The 21,448-nt window shown below is 37.6% G+C and overlaps 1 protein-coding gene across 3 annotated transcripts in view; it reads left to right on the top strand.

Annotated features, from left to right (window-relative positions):
- CNTN3 (contactin 3) overlaps positions 1-21,448 on the top strand; it is a 343,653-nt gene that overhangs the window by 243,868 nt on the left and 78,337 nt on the right. For all 3 annotated transcript variants that reach the window (XM_023249969.2, XM_023249968.2, XM_023249967.2), the window contains exons 7-11: positions 349-451; positions 1,214-1,398; positions 5,034-5,170; positions 6,135-6,264; positions 8,981-9,131. In XM_023249969.2, coding sequence (XP_023105737.2) covers positions 349-451; positions 1,214-1,398; positions 5,034-5,170; positions 6,135-6,264; positions 8,981-9,131 — 706 coding nt within the window. The remainder of the gene's footprint in view (positions 1-348; positions 452-1,213; positions 1,399-5,033; positions 5,171-6,134; positions 6,265-8,980; positions 9,132-21,448) is intronic.

Genomic DNA, 21,448 nt, shown 5'->3' with positions numbered 1-21,448 from the left:
AAGTCATAATACATTGTATATTTCAGTTTGACCAGAAATGTCCAGATTAAATACAGAATAAAAAAGCCTCCCATTTTATAAAAGGTAAAAAGCATAATGGCTTTCTCGGAACCACTCTGTAAACGGTAATTTATGAATCATGGAATCCAAGGTCCCTGATGTTTAATAATGTTGTGTGTTTGGCCCACTTAGCTCTGCTTTTAAAAGTTCCTAATGAATGGCTAGTGAGTAATTTAAATCATTAGAGAAACTGGTTCAAAATGGATAAAAAGAAAGTTTTATTTAAGAAAAATGGGACAGTTCCACAGGAAATATTGAAACTATTAACTTTATATGGTGGATTTACAGGTGTGATGGGTGAATATGAACCAAAAATAGAAGTGCAGTTTCCAGAAACTCTTCCAGTGGCTAAAGGTGCAACTGTGAAATTGGAATGTTTTGCTCTTGGAAAGTAAGTTTTATAACATTTACTACAGGGTGCTGAAGTATTAGTTTTCTGAAAGAGATCAAGATAGTTTTTGACAGACTCTTCTTTTCCTTATTTATTTTCTAAAATTTTCTTTCATTTAGAAGCAAAGGAAAAATAAAATATAAGGAGAATGCACATATATAATTTAGGCTGAAACCATAAAGGCAATTTGCAGACAATGACTATGCCTGCCTAATTTCATGAACTAGATTGGTGTTATTTTTCTTTTGCTTGTTCATTTGTTGTATTTTAATACAATGGAAGTGTGTTCAGCTTTTTCTCTAAATCATGATTTAACTCAAGAAAATGCAGAATTTATTTTATTAAAATAGCAACTGAGGTTAAGCCTTGTATCAGGTATATGTGATTAACAATTGGAGATGTTCTGCATTTGAAAACGGGTGCCTTTTTGCTCCATCCTAACAAAAGCTTTATTTTGTCAAGCCTAACATGCATCCAGACATCTGTTTAAAGTAACAAATAATGGGGCGCCTGGGTGGCTCAGTCGGTTAAGCGTCCGACTTCCGCTCAGGTCATGATCTCACGGTTTGTGAGTTGGAGCCCTGTGTCGGGCTCTGTGCTGACAGCTCAGAGCCTGGAGCCTCCTTGGGATTCTGTGTCTCCTCTCTCTGCCCCTCCCCTGCTCATGCTCTATCTCTCTCTGTCTCTCAATAACAAACATTAAAAAAAAAAAAATTTTAAATAAGAATAAAATAGCAAATAACTTGACAATTTTCTTCTTAGTCCTGTACCTCAGATTAATTGGAGGAGAAGTGATGGACTGCCCTTTTCCAGTAAAATTAAACTGAGGAAATTCAATGGTGTGCTTGAAATCCCCAACTTCCAACAGGAAGATACCGGTTCCTATGAATGCGTTGCTGAGAATTCACGAGGAAGAAATGTCGCCAGAGGGCGTCTCACTTACTATGGTGAGCTTCTACTTTGGGCTAATTGGATTTTTAGCTTTTGTTCTATCAAATGTTGTTGGGCGGTGGGAAATTATGGCAGAATCCCAATGTCCACTTGTTCAGTCCTGCATTTTGTTAAATGGCGATAAATATTTGTCATAGGAGGAATTAAAAACAGTAACATTTTGCCGTGAAATCAGAAGCGTGATTGTCTTCTTTTTGCATTTTAAAATGATTCCTACAGTAGTGAAATATTATCCTTTTTTTCTATGAGTAATGTTTTATGCATTGAATCATATCAAGGAGCGATCTCCTCTGTATCTGTCCTCTCCCCTAGAAAATGTGATTTTGTATCTTTCTTTCTGATCTTCACTAAGGAGAAAGAAACTGTTGATGGTGAAAACTTGCAATTACTGCATTTGACAAACCACATGAACTCAGACTCTTGAGTTCTTCAGTGTTTTCCTATCCCTTCCAATAATGTAACTGTGCTGTTTGCCGCCTTTAATTCATAATGACATTTATTTGATATACTGTTTGGTTGGGGTAAGGAAAGGATTATAGCATTACCTTAATTTAGAGTCTGTTGGTAGGAAAATTAAATTATCTTTTTTTTTCCAAAATTTGTTTTCAAATCTTTTTTATTACAAAATACATTAGGTTTTTTTGATGAAAGCATGATTTAGAAAGTATAAATATATGATTTTATAAAATGTCCTGTAGTTTATGTAATTTATGTAAAGATGTATGCTCAATGAATATATACTTGAATTTAATCATCAGAAACATGGTAAAACTAGTGGGAATTGACCACTTGTGTGAAAGGCAAATTGCATTGTATTCTTTTTATCTTAGAAAGTGGCAATGGAAACAGGCTATACACGTAAATGTTTCAGGGAGGAAAATGTTTGCAAAGACAAATATTAAAATTAGAGGGCTTTTTCTGACCTCCCTCAGAAAAATCTGCATTGTCTCTGAGTAGACTGACACCTGTTCAACCATGTTAACATTTTGGGATCTGTCAGAAACAACATGGAGGCCTGGTTTAATATTCTGAGTCATTCTGTGTTGTAACTCTTGTTATGTGATTCGATTAGAATACACAGGACCAAGTTAATGTTACCCAGGTGTCAAGGTCTACATGCTGGTGGGATGATGTAAAGGTGGGTTGGTGAACACTTAAGCCATGGGGCTGTACAGATCACTCACAGCAAGTCCTTTTTTCTCATAGAAGAGAGCTTCAAAGGAGAAGCTTACTTACTCCTTTCTGAGAAACCATTACCTGACCCAGGGTAAGAGGTGACCATTACAAGAAAACACAAAATCAGAACACCTGCGTGGCTCAGTCAGTTGAGCATCTGACTCTTGGTTTCAGCTTAGGTCGTGATCTCCTGGTTCATGAGTTTGAGTCCCACAAGGGGCTCTGTGCTGACAGCAGGGAACCTGCTTGGGATTCACTCTCTCCCTCTCTCTCTCTCTCTGCCCTTCCTCTCTCTCTCTCTCTCTCTCTCTCTCACACACACACACACAATAAATAAATAAACATTAAAAAAAAAGAAAACTCGAGTATTCCAACTGTCGTAATGTTTCAGCAGCAATGTTTGAGCTATCTGGAACAGCAGCCCTACCGAAATAAACAATTATATGCCTCATGGGGCAAGAAATCCAAAGCTAAGCTAGTGTTCATGTACCATATAATCAGGCCCTTGCTCAGTTTCTCTATGATTTGTTTCTGCTCTTATCTGTCTTTTCCCTTTCTCTGCATGTTGCTCTCCAGTATAGTCACACAATGTTTGCCCGCAGTAACCACAGCATCAATCTTGTTCATCCTTACTGTCTCCAGAACATTGTGCAAATCTGGTTTCAAATCTCATTGCCCGAAAGTTCATTCCTCAACCAATCCTTAGCAAGGAGAATTGGCTTAAAACAACTTAAGGGCCTCTGTTTGGAACAGGGAATATGGTCAGATATTCCTGAATTTTATGGACAGTGTGAGGCAATGGAAGAGAGGACAGTTCAGTGAGAAATGGGGGTTATTTTATAAATAAAGAAAGGAGGAAATAGATGCACACCAGACAACAAACATCATCCACTCTACTGACTAGAGAAGGTAGAATCCTGCTGTAGTCCATTGGGTAGGTAATATGATATATTCCTGAGAAATATATCAGAAATTAATGAGATGGGGTGTTTGATGAAAGTTACTCTACACTTCTGGCTTAAGAGTAGTGTATTCAATCCGTGCCATGAAGTTCTCTGGTTATCCACTCTAATATTTCATGTAAAAAATGGCCGGATAGAATATTTGGATTTAATATGATAGAATAAGGGGGGAAATCACCATTAACATGGCAGTTGTAATCTCAGAATTGGCTTCAGTCCAGCAAATTATCCTCCCATTTGGAGAAGAAGAACAGTAGTATTGAGAAGCCAGTGCAATTTTTTTGCTAGAAACTTGAATCTCAGTCAAGGGCTCATGTGTGAGTCTCTTTGTGGTCTTATCCCAAAAAATGCTTGTAATTCCTGAAAGAAGAAAAATATGCTTTAGTATAAATAGAGTGAAGTGATTTTGCACTGAACTACACTTCAGACTGGGAAAGTCATTTATTTAATAATAATAATAATAATAATAATATTAATAAGGTAAAATGCAGACCAGTATGTTTTCTCTAAGAGCTAAATAGCTGTATTTTCATTTCAATTTCTTTGATTAAAAAAAAAGCAATTTTATGAGATACAAATGCAAAGACAAATCTTCCCATGGTTACAATTAAATAGAAATAGATACACTGTTTCTCCATATGGAGAATGCACATGTGAATCACATTGTAGACATCACATACATAATGCAATGTGAAACCAGTAAGACATCTCACCTCCCAGTTTTGGGTCTAAGATGCAAACTGAGACTTGGCTGAATAGATTGTGTATATTGAGAGGCTTTAGTTTTAACTGGTATGTTGCTTTCATCTGTAGAGAGAATTTTCCAAATATCTTCTAAAATGTAACAGAAAATGATAAATCCATTTGATGCTGCTGATTTGCATACATAATTTAAGGTTGCACGAGCTCCTTCTTTTTCATAATAAGTCATATGATTCAAATTGAACCGATTTATCCATCTTTCCCTGCTTTCATTTTAATTCACACAGAGGTTCATAAGATGTTCATCGGTTTGTATTTAATTAAAAGTTATTTCTAATTTGAAGAACGTATTTTTTTCCTCAGCTATAGAAGTTTCTCTTCTACGGATGTTAATTCTTAGTGTGTAATTAAGACTAGTATCTGCTGTCATTCATGTATTAAGTTGTCATCAATTGTGACCTCATGATTCACAAATGCACTTGGAAAGGAGTATGTTTTGTGTACCTGCATTACTATCTACTGCTAATAACCCATCTGAGGAAATAGAATACGGTGCCCAGAATTTTGAAAACAGAGAAAACATAATGAGTTTGGCTTAGGAAGTGACAGATTGCATCATCCATCCTCAAATCTAGAAACATTTCCCATATCCACTTAGTAAATAGGGAATTAAATGTAATTTTAGCCACTATGCTCACATTAATCCGTTGCTCACAGTGTTTATATCCATTTGTGTAAAGCATTTATTTTTTACTTGCTGGGTGGTCTGATTTTATTTTCTTTCATTGTAGCAAAGCCTCATTGGGTTCAGCTCATAAGAGATGTAGAAATAGCAGTGGAGGACAATCTTTTTTGGGAATGCCGGGCAAGTGGTAAGCCCAAACCTTCCTACCGATGGTTGAAAAATGGAGAATCCCTTGTGCTCGAGGTAAGGTAATGAGCCCGGTTAATCCTCACTCTCTTCATTTGACATTAAATAAATGCCTTCCTCGTACCTAGTGCCAAAGTAGACTCGAGTTTGCAAGCATTCATTCACACCTTAAGAAATGTCAAAGGGGATAAAATATAAAATCAAGTACCCAATCTGCCAAGAAGAAAATATTTTCAACATTGAATGTCATTGGGAAAAGGTGATTTTGTGAATTTAGTCTAACTATGGTATAGTTTTTTTGTTTGTTTCTTTTGTTTTGTTTTGTTTTTTGGTTTTTGTTTTTCGCTTTTGAAATTAGGGAAGGCCTTACTTTGATCAGACGTGGAATGTAATTTGCTTTTCCCTGTCTGACAACCTGGTCTGGCCTCTGGAGAATAATTGTTATGTGGTTACCTTCTTACGTGCATACTTATTTTCTCAATCACTTTCTTTCTTAAGCCATGTAATTTTTGTTCTTTTAAAAAATTGTGTACTATGTCAATTATATTCCTTCCAATTTCTATATATAACCTGTCATACTACCTAAAAACCCTTAATAAATGTGTTTCTCAGAACTCTTTTTAATGCACAGAATTTATAATGTGTTTGATTTGTGTGATTAAAAAAATGGTGAAAACCTTTCCAGTTGACGGCATGGAAACATGATACATTTTTTAAAGTCTGCAACTTTAGCCACAGGGAAAAATAAAATGGCTGCAATATTGTACCTCTTTCTTTGTTATTTATTTTACCAGTAGACATTTGGACTGAAGGGTGTTTATTAGTATTACAACTGTGTGGCTGTTATGTTAAATCAGTCACAAATTTTTAAATAAGGAAAAGTTAAAATTTCAAGTCAGATTGCACAATCCTCTGAGGAAAAACGAAGGAGGTTTGTGTACGACTGAAATAATAGTGGTTTTCATTTTTCTTTTCAAATGATGTATACATTTATATGCAAGACATTTTTGTTATCACCTAGGAGAGAATACAGATAGAAAATGGTGCCCTTACAATATCAAACCTAAATGTGACTGATTCTGGCATGTTCCAGTGCATAGCAGAAAACAAACATGGGCTCATCTATTCCAGTGCTGAACTTAAGGTTATAGGTAAGACTGAGCTTCTCTTGTCATATTTTTTTTCTTAAATCCTCCCTTTTTGCTAGAACAAGAAGTATTTACTTCTCATATTACATTCCTATTGTTATAATATCATTCAGGGGTTTTAACCAGAGAATATATTTTAATGATTTCTAAAGGAAAGCCACAGTTGTAGGTGGACTAAGCCTCAAAGGTTGAAGTAGGGCAACAGTAAGGAACAGTGTCAACCTAAGACATCCTTATGCAACTCTAATATTTTAAATGGAGCAATGCCTTTTAAGAGAATAAGTAAATTTGGTGCGTTTTGTTGTTGTTGCTGTTGTTGTTACTGGGCCAGAAAAGTAAATACTGGAATTCAAAACAATCATATATTGTTCCAAAAGGAGTTGCCTTTGGTTTGAATAACCCTGCTAGAAGCCTCAAACACTGGGCACACTGAAGTTTTCACTTAAAAGGCTCAACCATTTGAGATTCTGAATTACTCTCTTCTTGCACTTTAAGTATATGAAAAGACAGAAAATGTTATATGTTATATTGTGTTTAGGGCAGTTATCCAGAAAAACACTTTGTAAGTTGCAAATGCCTGAAAATCAACCAAAAAATTGTCAGGGCATAGCATAGTTATGACATAAATAAGAGAGAAAGTAGAAGGGAGATTTATCGCTACATGTAATTAAAATATAGATTTGGATCTGAACAGAATTTGATCCTGGCAGGACTCAAGCATCATCACCATCATCAGGCTCTATATGGTGTTCCCCAACACATTCAGTTTCCAGGAGCACAGTCAATCCAGTGGAAAATACATGGCTTTCTGAATTGCTCATATAGAAGTCACAGTCCCACATGTCATTGGCCTTGTGTACCTGATTTGGGCCACATACCCATGGCTGGTCCGATCCAATATGGCCCAAAGGTTGTAAGCACCTGCTAACTCAGCAGTCCTTAGCTGGGGATGATTTTGCCCCCAGGAAATCTTTGGAAATGTCAGGAGACATTTTTGGTTGTCACAGTGTTGGTGATACATAGGGGAAAAGGGAACCAGTGTGTGTTACGGGCATCTTGTGAGTATAGGCCAGAAAGGCTACCCACAAATAATCCTACAATGTAAATATCCTACAGCGCTCATGACAGCCTCTCACAACAAATAATTATTCAGCCCAAAATGTCAGGTGCCACACTGACATTACTGGAAGCAGTTCTCTCATCCTTCATGCCTGGTGGTTAGAAATGCATTCTCTGCGTAGGAGGCCTGAAGTCTGGGAAGGGCAGATCATCAGCTGAAAATCTGGCTACTGTTATCCATGACAGGGAAGGTGGGGTATTATAACAAAAAGAGAGTAGAATTTGTACACAGTCTTAAGTTGAAGCACTACTATCTCTTGTATTAAATTAGCCTTATGAGTGATAGTTTATTCATCTTAAAATGGATGATTTCCTACCCAAAATGCTATATGAGGCTTTTGTATGGGAAAAATACTTTTAGTCAAAAGTGTCCTTTTAAGATCTTAATTTTTAAGGCCAACAACCCCTTGATAACGTATCTTCTTTATCCACACTCTTATATAGAATCACACAATATAATTCACTATATGATCTCCACTTACGAGAAAAATAAATTATATTCACTCGGGTTTGCTATAAGGCAGAGTATTAGACATTAGGAGAAATGCACTATGTTTAGTTAACTTTTTCTACATTTGCAATGAAAGATTGATTTTCTGATTAACCTATCATTTCATTCAAAGATACATCATTATGTATCTTGAACGTTCAGGTGTTGTTTCGGGATCAACATTCTGTTCGTTATCAGCAGACATAATGTTCTCTACATGTTATCATATTTAATGTGATACTTGAACATTAATATAATAATGCAGATTATAGATTTCTCCAACTCAGAAGTTAAACATAAGCATATGAAAATTTTATAATGGATGTTGATCAGTTTTATGCAAGACGATAATAATTCAGTATACTCAGCCTTCCTTCTAAAAACATTTACTGAGCACCTAAGTGCCAGGCCCTGTGCCACATGCTGGGTCTTAGAGATCACAAGGGACAATGAGCCTATTGTTGTCTGCATGGAACTAACTTTCTGTGATAAATGTTTTTCATTTTGATACGCTCATGATTGAGCTATTTTAAAACTTAATGGTGAAGTTTAGAAATTTCTACATAAAAAATTATCCCAAGATTTAGAACTTCTAGGAACATACAATGATAGGAATTACTTTTTGAGCTTTGAAATCCTGTGAGTGGTGCCCACTCAATTAAGTAAATCAAGTACTGACATCTGTGTGCCAGGAAACTTTGAATGTAGTTATAACCCATGCGCCTGGGTGACTCAGTTGGTTGAGCATCTGACTTCGCCTCGGGCCATGACCTTGCAATTCAGGAGTTCCAGCCCCTTGCCTGGCTCTGTGCTGACAGCTCAGACCCTGGAGCCTGCTTTGGATTCTCTCTCTCTCTCTCTCTCTCTCTCTCTCTCTCTCTCTCTCTCTCTCTTTGACCCTCCCCTGCTCACACTCTGTCTCTCTCTAAAAAATAAATCCACCTTAAAGAAAAATTTTAAGTAGTTGTAACCAATATTAGGCTGTATGTTAACCCAACTAAAATTTAAATTAAAAAATAAATAAAAGTCATTATGAAGTCAACCTTTGAACCTACAGGTATTTTAAAATGTTAAATTAAGAGTAAATTTTCATTCTTTCTTCCCTTTCAGCTTCTGCTCCCGATTTTTCAAAGACTCCAATGAAAAAGTTGCTTCAAGTGCAAGTGGGCAGCATGGTCAGCTTGGACTGTAAACCTAGAGCCTCTCCCAAAGCACTCCGTTCATGGAAGAGAGGAGATGTGATCGTGCAGGAGAATGAAAGGTATTTTATTGTCCGAAATAATGGTGATGTACTCTTCTTACTTTCCATAGTGATGTCAAAGTGGATTCTTAGTATGAAATGAGAAGCAGCAGCATTTCAGTAGAATATGAGGTGTTGAAGAACCAAGACAGTGGTAACTTTGAGCCTGTAATACTTTCTTTTTTTTATTTTTTAAATTTTTTTTAACGTTTATTTATTTTTGAGACAGAGACAGAGCATGAACGGGGGAGGGTCAGAGAGAGAGAGACACAGAATCTGAAACAGGCTCCAGGCTCTGAGCTGTCAGCACAGAGCCCGACCCGGAGCTTGAACTCACGGACCGCGAGATCATGACCTGAGCGAAGTCGGACGCTTAACCGACCGAGCCACCCAGGCGCCCCGAGTCTGTAATACTTTCATGAAGATAGTAATCAATTTTTGAAATCGGAAAAGGGTTGGATATATCATCTAGCTTCTTCCTACATAGAATACCTTATTTTATCAAGGATTTTCTCCTCAGTCACCTGGTAAGACTCAAAAGTAGAATGATGAAAGGTCTGTCCTAGACTCAGATGAGCCAACATCCCAGGACAAAGTAGAGAAGACATAATGAGAGCATATGCCAAATAAATACCAATGTTGCCATTTCCCTGTATTGAAATAACTTCTCATTCCTGGTTTCAGTTTAGACAAAGGCTTGCTTGGTTTCCTGACTATTGTAATAATGAAGAGGAAGAATGAGACTTAAAGGTATCACTTATAGAGCGGACTGACTGCCCAGGTTCAAATCTTCATTCAGCCTTTTACTTCCTCAGTGTAAAGCTTTCCATTTGGTGTCTCATTTTCTCATTTTTAATGAAGATGATAATTAGTATGTTATAAGGCTTGTTAGCTAGATGAAATACATAAATATCTATACAGCACTTAGGTCATTACCTGTCAGTGAGTAAGTGTAAGTATTGGCTATTATTATTATTTATTGAGTACTTAACTGCATGCCAGGTATTATGCTCAGAGCTTGTGATAGGTGGAATATTGACCCCAAAGATGTCCGTGTCCTTTTCCTGTAAACCTATGATTGTGTTACATAGATGACCAAAGGTAATTAAAGTTGAAGATAGAATAAAGGTTGGTAAGCAGATGACTTTAAAATTTGAAGTTTATCCTGGATTATGTGTGTAGGTTCAAAGTAATCACCTGAATACTTGTAAGAGGAAGAGGAAGGCAAAAGAGTTTGTCAGAAACATATGATAAGCAAAGATAAGGCAGGAGAGATTTCACACTTCAGAGGGACTTCAGTTGGTATTTTTGGTTTGGAAGATGGTGGAAGGGAGCCATGAGCAAATAAATTTGCCGTACTCTCTAAGATGGGAACAGCCCTCAGTTGACAGCCAGTAAGAAAACAGGGACCTTAGTCCCATAGCTACAACAAACTGAATTCTGACAACAACATGAAGGAGCGTTTAGTAATTCTCAACCTTCCCAAGGAACGCAGCCCTGATAATACCTTGATTTTGGGCCAGCAAGACCCATACTGGACCTCTGACTTCCAGAACTATGTTGTAATAAATTTGTGCTGTTTAAGCCAAATTACTAAATTTGTAGTAATTTATTATAGAAGCAAGAGGAAATTAGGGCACCTGGGTGGCTCAGTCAGTTAAGCGTCCAACTCTTGGTTTTGGCTTACGTCATGATTTTGCAGTTCATGGGTTTGAGCCCCACATCAGGCTGTGCACGGTCAGTGTGGAGCCTGCTTGGAATTCTCTGTCTCTCCCTGTCTCTGTGTTCCTCCTCAAGCTGGCTCTCTCTCTCAAAAGTAAATTAATAAATTAAAAAAAAAAAGGCAAGAGGAAACTAATATAGAGCTCTGTGTGCATTACCTTTTTTAAACATCTCTGCAACTCTGTGATGTATAGATCATATTATCATCTCCATTTTACTAATGGGGAAAATAAAACTTAGATAATACAATTTGCCTAAAGTCATATAAGCCAAGATTTTAATCCCTGACTCTAGATATAACCACTAAGTATTTTCAATGTCACATTTTGTATAAGGAGCCCAGAATTTTAGAGGCCATCTCAGCCTTTGAAGTCATGGAATCCAGATTACTCTTTTGGAGATGAGGGAAAACAAACAATAAAACATTAGGTCAAAAAAATAAATGGATTAATTTTTTTTAAATTACAAAGTCTTATTGCCAACAACCAAGTTGAACTGCTTTTATATTACCAAGACACCAAGGTATTTTTGTGAGTTGGTATGATAATACAATCTGCAATTCCTCCAGTATTTAGTGGGAGACACTTCCATTAAAAAGGAGCCACAGCAGGATGACAGGGCAAAATTATGAACTGAGTGATTAAACACAATCCAGCTAAATGCTGGACCTCACAGAATAGATTTCTGGAATAGGAAGTTAATTAGTGATTTGGAGTTTAATTTTGTAAACCAGTTGAAACAAGTAAAGGCTTGTGGCACAAATTAGTTAATTGTGTCTGTACTGGAAGTTAAGTCTTCTCATGTAACTGCTGACTTTTCGTGTTAAAAAAGTTTTAAATAGTTTTAACTGTGTACGTAAATTAAATAGTAGTTAAGTCCCAAGGATTTCAGTGTTTTACACAATAATAAACCCACTTGTCCTCGCAGTAGTGCCTATAGTAGGCAGAGGTTTTTAATCTTAATTTCAAAAGAGGATAAGAAGATTAAGAGTTTTAGCAAGAGGCACACAAAGAGGGATTTACTCCCACATTATAGAGTAATGGGGTAATACAGGAAAAGAGAGTATAAATTCCAGAATCTGATCTGGGACTTCTGACTCGGCTCCTTACTACCTTGGTGTCATTAGATCTATTATGTAACACCTTTGAATCTTAATTTCCTCACTCACAAAAGAGATAATAATTCCTATGTTGCATAGTTACTATACAGCTAGCATTTAGCATAATGTCTGTTATTTGCAGATATACTAATTGGTAAGAATAAGGATATTTTACAAATAAGATGTTGAAAGTAACAGTGACTAAGAAAGACAGATGCCTTTTGGTTGGGTGATTCGTTGGCTGGTTGATGTCTCTCAAGGTAGGCAGTTGGGGCTGTCTGGAATCCACAGTTGTCCAAAACACAGACCTCTTTTATCTTGCTTTACTGTTCACATCCTGAACCAAGATGGTTGCCATGGCTTTAGCTCCTCAATGTCATCTCCCAGTGACAGGAAGGAGGCAGGTAGAAATCAGGGTACACTTCTTCCTCTTTTTAGGAACGTCTCAGAAGTTCCATACGGTTATTTCCTTTATGCCTTATTGGGCAGAAATTAGTTAGCTGACCAAACTGAAATGCAAGGGAGATTGGGGAATATGGATTTTTTTTTTCTTTTGGCAGGCCTGTATCCAATGAGAATTTGGGATTACGTTTTTTTGTTTGTTTGTTTGTTTGTTTGTTTGTTTGGGTTTTTTTCAAACTGGCATGATGTTTTAAGTAGAAAGAGGAAAACGATTTACTCTTAACAATGTATCATGTTCATCAGTGTTACTTCTATCCATTTCAGGACTACTGACCCTCCACTTTGTTATAAGTATTTGTAACATCTCTTTTATGAATAAGAAAGCTTTTAGATGTAAAAATAGGGTTAAAAAGAGGAAACATGTTTATGAAGAGGGTCCATAGTGTTGCAGTCCCTCCCAAGTATCTTAGTTTGAGCTTTTATAACACAATACCATAAACCAGATGGCTTATAAACAACAGAAATGTATTTCTCACAGCTCTGGGTGTGGTCATCCAAGATCAGGGTGCCAGCTTGGTCAAGTTCTGATCAAGTTGGTCAAGTTCTGATCAAGTTGGTCAAGTTCAGATGGCAGTCTTCTCCTTACATCCTCACATGACAGACAGAGAGCAAGAGAGCCCTCTGGGGTCTCATAAGGGCATTAATCTCATCCAGGAGGGCTCCCTGCTCATGACCTAATCACCTCCCACAGGCCCAGCCTCTTAATACCATCACATTGGGGATTAGGATTTAACACATGAATTTTGGGGAGACTCAAACATTCAGTACATACTACCGGGTCTGATTATTTGGATTTTGCTTTTATCTCTTTGGACAGCAAAAGTACTGATGAGTCGGAGCCTTGATGCTTAGGGGAAACGCTGCTAGAAGCAATTATTGAGCAAGTTACACTTTTGAATCTTCTCCAAGTTCATGTGAAATGAGAGTGGGCCTCAGCCATCACTTGGCAGCAAAAGCCCCATGTCTGTCCCTCTTGACTTGGTCACAGCCTTAAGCCAAATTGAGGAAGCACTTTAAATGATAGATTTATTGTGGTTGTTGAATCATTGGCTGTTCTGACTTAAAACGTCGAGATTCAAATCTCATTTGGGGGAACAAATGACACATTTGAAAATAGAAGACAAAATTTTTGATAGGGTATTTATGGCAGGATTGTAAATCCATTCGTTTTTTAGGTTTTTTTCTTTTCCTTTTTCTTTATCTTTTGTATATGAACTTGGGTTTGTCACTGCATGAGGAACTTATAAATAGGAAAGCTTTCTCCAGCCTAGTGTAGGAAATGCTGGTGGCAAATACACTTTTGATTAAGCCAGTATATACATATACTTTATTATTTAAAGCCCAAATCAAGAAAAATAATTGTAAAAAAATAAAGTCTAAATCAGGAAAAGAAATTAAGGATTAAATATGTCTTAAAAATCGCAAAAATTAATAAATATGTCTACTGTGTAAATCACACAATCACACAATGAATAATTATCTTCTACCTGGTTTGTAAGGTTTTATATCAGCACAATAACAGCTTTGTAATTAACGCATCAGGCATAGTAATGAGAATCTAAGTCACTGAGACAACTAAATTACAGAATCGCTTTGAAGAAATCAGGGTTATTGCTTTGAGGTCAAGAGAGCATCTCAAACTAAGGTACTAAAGGAATTACTTCCCAGCAGAGGTCTTAGAAAAGCTGTTCTGAATAGATTACAAGAGCTTACAATGTAAATAGTGATTCTTAAGGTCTTAAAATCAAGTGGTCATTCAGTGATTGGAAAATATTTTGAGCACCTACTCTGTGCTAGGAACTAGATATTTAATTTTTGTCAGAGAAGTCCATCCTTTTGTTGGTAGCTTTTCAGGGTATACAGACAAGTGCAGTAAAACTCAATTGGTAAAGTACAATATGTTCTGTGATTACCAGAGAAGGCTCCATCTCCAAATTAGGGATCTGAGCAGACTTCTGGAGAATGTAATATGTACAGCAAGACTTGAAAGATGACTAGAGTTCACTGAAGAAGAATGCTTCAGGCAGAGGAAGGCATAAATACCTGAGTAGCTTCAGTTTACTTCAAGTGTGAAGTGTCCGGCAAGGGGGAATGCAGACAGAATAGGGCTATCGAGGTGAGCAGGAATCTTACTGAGAATGATGGTAAGCTAAATCAAGAAGTTTGGGCTTTATTCCATAGGCAGTGAGAAACAACAGAGTAATATCAAAGTAGCAGAATTAAAAGATCAAATTTAATTTTGATTATTTTCTTTAAAAAAGCACAATGGTGGCAACAGAACATGGATTGGAGTGGCAGAAAGACTTGAGGGAAGAACCTCCCTTAGTAGTAATTCACCAGTCTGAACATGAGACTGTTCTAGCCTGAACTGAAGAAATGGCAGTGAGAATGGAGAGAAGCATTGAGTATGAGAAGGGGTTAAATCCACAGGATATAGGAGTTGTTGATGAAATCACTGATTTGACAAAAACTTGAGAGGCAAGAATGAATCCTAAATTTCCAGCTTAGACATCACGGACCATGGTAGACCTATTCAGTGAGAGAGAGAACATTACAGAAAGAGCAGAAGTCAGTGCAAATCCAAGTGCTATTTAGGATTGTTTGTGTTTGAATTGCTTGTTGGAAACCCAACTGGATATATGAGCATACAGAAGTTGACTAAATGAACCTGGAATTCAGGAGAAAACCTTGAGCTATAGATAGAAATTTAGGTGTTCTGAGCATGACATGGTAGCTGTGAAACCATGGCCTTAGAATTGTCTTGAAACGTACATAACATTACATGGTAGAGCATCAACACCTTACTTCTGAAGCTGATGGAAATTTACACTATGAGTAGACAATCCTGTTTTTACAGTCTTTGTTAAATGACTAACAGTCATAATTTATAAAGAATCAATTTATTAAGTCAGGTGGAGAAAGACAGATACCGTATGTTTTCACTTATATGCGGAGCCTGAGAAACTTAACAGAAGACCATGGGGGAGGGGAAGGGAAAAAATAGTTAAAAAGGGGGAGGGAGGCAAACTATAAGAGACTCTTAAATACTGAGAACAAACTGAGAGTCGATCAGGCATGGGGGAGAGGGAAAGTGGGTGATGGGCATTGAGGAGGGCACCTGTTGGGTTGAACACAGGGTGTTGTGTGGAAAACAACTTGACAACAAATTATATATAATAGATAGATAGACAGATAGATAAGAATCGATTTATTAAGTAAAAGTCAGCATAAGTCTCCTAGTATGCAAATATTCTAACCTTTGAAATTACTAGCATCGGGACTGGGCAAAGTTGTTATTGTTTGCTATTTTGTTGTTTTGTTTTGTATCTGTATCATCCAGTACTGAGAAAAGTTACTGTGCTTTTTCTCCCTGCAGGAAACAGCGGTTTCTGAATAAACAGAAATGCCCTGCCCCTTTGAGTGTTCAGTGGTATTACACCAAGTGTTGGTGTTTTACTGTTCTTTTATTCATTCATTCATTGGCTTATAATCCACATATTTTCAAAAAAGACTGGAGTGAAAATAGAATGTTTTTTCTCCTTAAGCAAAGTAAAATTGGAAAAGACTCTAGAGAATGCGAGCAGGCATGGTATTCAAGAAGAAATAGCCAGTTGGCATATTTTAAAGAATGGTTAGCTTTTCTGTATCACTTAGTGGTACTTAAAATGCATTAACCAATTATTTTTAAAAATAGGGCTTTCAGTTGAATGCTATTACTTACAGTAGTAAATATTTTATTGCAATAGCCTCAATTCAAAAAAGTCAAAGAATGGCCCATTACTTCTAATTAAACACATTAAAATTGTTTCATATGTTCTAGGCAGCATTTAATATTATAGAAGTTTAAATGCTTTTTAAAGAAAAATAGTAAAGGGTTTTTTTTCCAAATATTAATAGCCATAATCCACACAATGCTTTTAAAATGTATTAACCAATTCTTAGCATACATTTTACATATATTTAGAAACTGGCTTTCAAGTGCAATGAGCATGATGTGCTGTATGAATCCATTTATATGGCATTGCTGAAAAAAGCATGGCTTTGGAGACAAAAACCAGTGGTCACTGTTGCCAGAGTAGATGGAGAGGTTGACTGTTTAGGCACATGGGAGAACTTTCAGGGGTGAGGGAATTATTCTAGGTCTTGACTGTGACAGTGGTTACATGTCCACATTGATTTGTTAAAACTCACCGAACTGCATACCAAAAGTGAATTACAATAAATATAAATTATACTTTCATTTTTTAAGCAAAATTTTACATGCAGTCTTACACTCACCTCATCCTGAATTCGTGAGTAGCTTAAAGAAATTGAAAGGCTCAAAAAATGCTCCCAGGAGGCCACTTTTGCCTTCTGTAAAACATTGAGCAATTCCATGACAGCGCTTAGAAGCAGAATCAAAACTTTTGCCAGTAACCAAAATAATTCTGTCAGAGCAAGAACCACTTGGCATTTCTGCCCCTGCTACTACTAGTCACCACCCTCTTGCTTTGTAAAGATGTGTCTAGGAACTCTGTTACTATTCAGCAAATCTGTTAGATGGTGTTTCCCCTTATTTCAAGCTCTTAGATGAAGAAGAATGATACCTTTGCCAAAGTTTCAGTCTCCGTCCCTTCCCTATTCAACCACATGTCTTGGCTCCTCTCTCTCTTATCACAGGAGAGTCTGTATTTTTTTTCATACTGTTCAAAATGCTGCTCCCTTGTCTGTCTGCCTTCCTTTACCCCCTCTCACCCAAAGAGCTGGATTTTGTTATCTTCCCCTTTATCCTAAGGCTACCATCTAAACAGCTGTTACTTCACAACTACCCTATGGGTATGGAAGCTCAGTGGGTTTTAGTTAATCTACCCTCGGGCAAACAGCTAAAATCTCAGGTAATTCTTTGCTCCTGTACCATTAGTTCCAAATTAATCTCTAAGTGGTAAATTTAGAAGATCAAAGGAGATTTTTATTTAGTATGTATGATGTTGCCACTTTCAGGACTTGGCTATTAGTTGAGTAAAGATTGACATTCCTGCTTCCTGTCTGTAGGGAAGTTACTCGTGGTATCCACTAATTTGTCATATCTTTATTCAGCAGTGGGGGCTGCCCTCAGCACTAATACACAGATGAATACAAAACAGTAAGGGCCCTTAAAGAGCCCACAACACAGTCTGTTTAGAGTTTGGAAAACTTAGCCATCAGTTACACTGGGATCGACTGTATGGTCAAGGTGACCATATAATTTATTCTGTAAACTGAGAAGAGGAAGGGGGTGCTGCTAGGAATCACCTCCAGGACAAGATGGATAAACTGGACATTGCCACCTTGCCTGCAGTGGAGGCGTACAGAAGCCAGTGAGAAGCACAGAGAAGACATGCCAGCTCAGCCTTGGGAATTGGGAGAGCAGTTCCGTAGAAGGAGAGGCATCTCAGAGGAAGCACCCCCGGAGCTATGTTTTGAAGGATATGTAAAATCCAGCAGAACAAAAGAGCAGGGAAAACACCATGTGAACAAAATGGTTGATGACATAGACAGGAGGCGAAACTACATATTCATTCCAATTGTGTCCGTGCTGAAGTTCACAAATGATCAGGAAAATAAAAGAGCCTGAACTGAGTTCTTTCCCACATAGACAGCCATCTCTCTCCCTTCAAAGGAAGTGAGCATCGGAAGATCTTTTTAATTAAAGGGGAGATTGAGATAGCTGGGTAAAAATACAACCATCTCAGAGAATAGAGAGCAGCCCTCTTCCCTGTCTGGGTTCCCTAATCCACACCTCTATTTTTCTCATGCTTCCAGCTGTTAAGAGAAGAGGAAAGGGCACGTTTGCCCCTTAAGTCCCATACCCTATGAGAAGATTAAGCTATTATTTAACAGTGAAGTTAAGAGAAGAATCAATGGAATCCAGATTTTTGGTTTTGGATGGGCTCTTAGGAAGCCATCCTAATCACTTCCTCTCTGCTGCATCCCACCTGCCAACCACCAGTACATGCCCACAGAGCTTCTCCCATTAACCATGGACATCTAAGTTTCCGAATGTGTATTTGTATTAGTATTTACATCAATTATTTATGCCTGATGGGCATGCAGCATACTAAGTACTGTACACATTATTCACTGTGTCGGATGAAGGTAAATCTATGTTTAATTTTTTTTTTTTTATTTAATTGTAACACATGGAAAGAGCAAAGCATCAGAATCAGGCGTGTGTCAGATTTTGGCCCTTTCACTTAAGACCTAGGTGGAGCTAGACAGGTTATTTAATTTCTGAGTCTTGTTTCTTTATTTGTGCCAGAAATTCTTTTTTTTTTTTAATTTTTTAATGTTTATTTATTTTTTGAGAGAGAAAGAGAGAGAGACAAAGTGTTAATTGGGGAAGGGCCGAGAGAGAGAGGAATCTGAAGCAGGTTCCAAGCTCCAGGCTGTTAGCACAGAGCCCAATGCAGGGCTTGAACTCACGAACCGCAAGATTGTGACCTGAGCCGAAGTCGGATGCTTAACCGACTGAGCCACCCAGGTGCCCCTTTTGCAGAAATTCTTATTGCAAAGTTAGGCAGTATGTTAGGTGACATTTGCTTGGCACATACTCTTAGCAAAGGTTGAACAAAAATACTGACCTGTCCTGACAAAAAAAGAAAGGACCAAGTTTCCTTTGCGAAGATTATTTCCAACTCTGTCCCTGCTCCATTTCTCTCGCATTTCTTTATCTCAGTGGACTCTAGTTACAAAGATAAAAATAAAGTAGTATGTTTGAAGCATCTCCTACTGTGGCTTCTATATATATGCTCTCAGAAAAAGCACCTGTTGATGTCGTTTTTAATATTAACTTTTTTTATCATGTTGCTCAGATGCTTTAGGAGTAATAAGACTGGGTTAAAAAGAAATGTGAGCAGGGGCACCTGGCTGGCTCAGCTGGTAGAGAGTGCAACTCTTAACCTTGGGGTTATGAGTTCTTGCCCCACGTTGGTTGTGGAGATCAAAAAAACATTGTGAGTAAAGACATTTGTTTTCTGCAACACTCAGTTGAGTTTTCCATTATCTAAACTTCCTAAACAAATAAATTTTACCTAAATGTTATTAAAGAAATTGCTGTTTTTTAAATCATATCTGCTAAATTTTGCAGATGACCATGTAAAAAATCAGATTGATTTTTAAGAATTATAAAAGTTAAGGCCACTTTAAAATATTTTGTCAGTGTCATGATTTTGGTAGGAGAAAGCTGGTTAATGAATTTGAATGTGCTGGACATTGGAATCTACTTCAAGCCAATTGCTTGTTACAAGTGGGTAAATTAATTAATTCATACCCATACTCAGCGTAAATGTTTATTTACTGGGTGTCATCACCCAAACCACATTTCTTTGGTCATAGGGCATTTCTTGCTCAAGCCCATAAATCCCACACTCACTTGCCTAATAGCCCAGTCAATGTTCTATATCCCACTTCTCAATGAAAATTGAAAAAATAAAAATATTAATGCTGTTATAAAAACATGTATTATCATCACATACTACTTTTGCATTTTTTCTGCTAATATGTTTAAGATGGGAAAAATCAGATGCTTTCTCTCAAAGTATGAATATTGACTCTTAAGACTATCAAGTTAGAGGGGCGCCTGGGTGGCTCAGTTGGTTAAGCACCTGACTTCAGCTCAGGTCATGATCTCGCTGCTCATGAGTTCGAGCGCTGCGTTGGGCTCTGTGCTGAAAGCTCAGAGCCTGGAGCCTGCTTCCAGTTCTGTCTCCCTCTCTTTCTGCCCCTCTCCCACTCATGCTCTGTCTCTTTCTCTCAAAAATAAATAAACGTTAAAAAAAATTTTTAAGACTATCAAGTTAGAGGACAGGGCTGCATACCATTGCCTTTTGATAATTTTTAAAAGAAGGGAGAAAGAAACAAAATTCTCATTTCATCCTGTCTTTTTGCTCCTGCAATTTCCTCTGTCTGGAATATTTTTTCTTCTCAACCTAGAGAACCCCTCCTTATCACTCAAGGTACAGCTTTTTGTTACTCATAATGGGAAGCCTCCCCCCAAGCCGGGCAGGCAAGATTAATTTCTCTTTCTTCTGCGTTACCCTTGTGGTTTCTTTATCCAACTGTATCATCTAACAGGGCATATTATAACTATTTGTGCAGAAGGCCATCTTACCTGGATTCTCAGAGAGCCTTTTGCTTATCTATTTTATAGCCTCAGACTCTGCTTCATACATGTTTGTTCATTTCAAGATTCATTTATTCATCAAATATTTAACATCCACTGTTCCCATTAACTATTGTTGCATAACAAATCACTCTGAAAGTTAATGGTGGAAAATAACACTTTGTTCGATTTCATTGTTGTATGGGTCAGAAATTGGGAAAAGACTTGGCTAGGCTTAGGGTGTCTCCCGTTATTGTAGTCAGGAGCCAGAAGAATGGGGAGCTATCTTTGCACTGCAGTCTCTTTGGCAGCCCCAAGGCCCTTCCATGTGATATCGCTATGTGGACTAGTTTGGGCTTCCTTACAACATGGTGGCTTTGGGGAGTTGAAATGCTTACAAGAAGTTGATGGGTTCAAGAGTGAATATTCAAGGTAGCAAGATGGAAGATGAGTCACCTAGGCTCAGAAAACACAACGCCTCACTTTTCTAGCATTCCACTGGTTATAAGGGAATCACCAAGCTAACTAGATTCACAGGGAGGGGAATTAGACTCTACCACTTGATGAGACAGTAGCAAGATTCTAGGGGAGCATGTGGGATGCAAAATCTAACTGTGGCCACCTTTGGGAAGTGCATTCTGGCACACCTACATCATGCCACACATTGCCCTGGGCTTTGAGGAAACCACGTGGACAAGGCAGCCACAGTTCTTTCCTCATGGGACTTGCAGAAGGGAAATACAGAATGCAGATAAACTGAAAAGACCTCATAGAGATTCCAGAAGAAAGAGGCCGAATACATAGAAGTTAAAAAGATAATTTTTTTTAGCCATAATGAAAAAAATATATGATTTTATAGAGTTTTTAAAGAAAAAGCATCAGGGGCGCCTGGGTGGCTCAGTCGGTTGAGCATCTGACTTTGGCTCAGGTCAGGAT

The sequence above is a fragment of the Felis catus genome, chromosome A2 (genome assembly GCF_018350175.1).
Source record: "Felis catus isolate Fca126 chromosome A2, F.catus_Fca126_mat1.0, whole genome shotgun sequence".
Taxonomy (NCBI): domain Eukaryota; kingdom Metazoa; phylum Chordata; class Mammalia; order Carnivora; family Felidae; genus Felis; species Felis catus.
The sequence above is the reverse complement of the archived record's forward strand: the minus strand, read 5'-3'. Positions and strand labels throughout refer to the sequence as shown.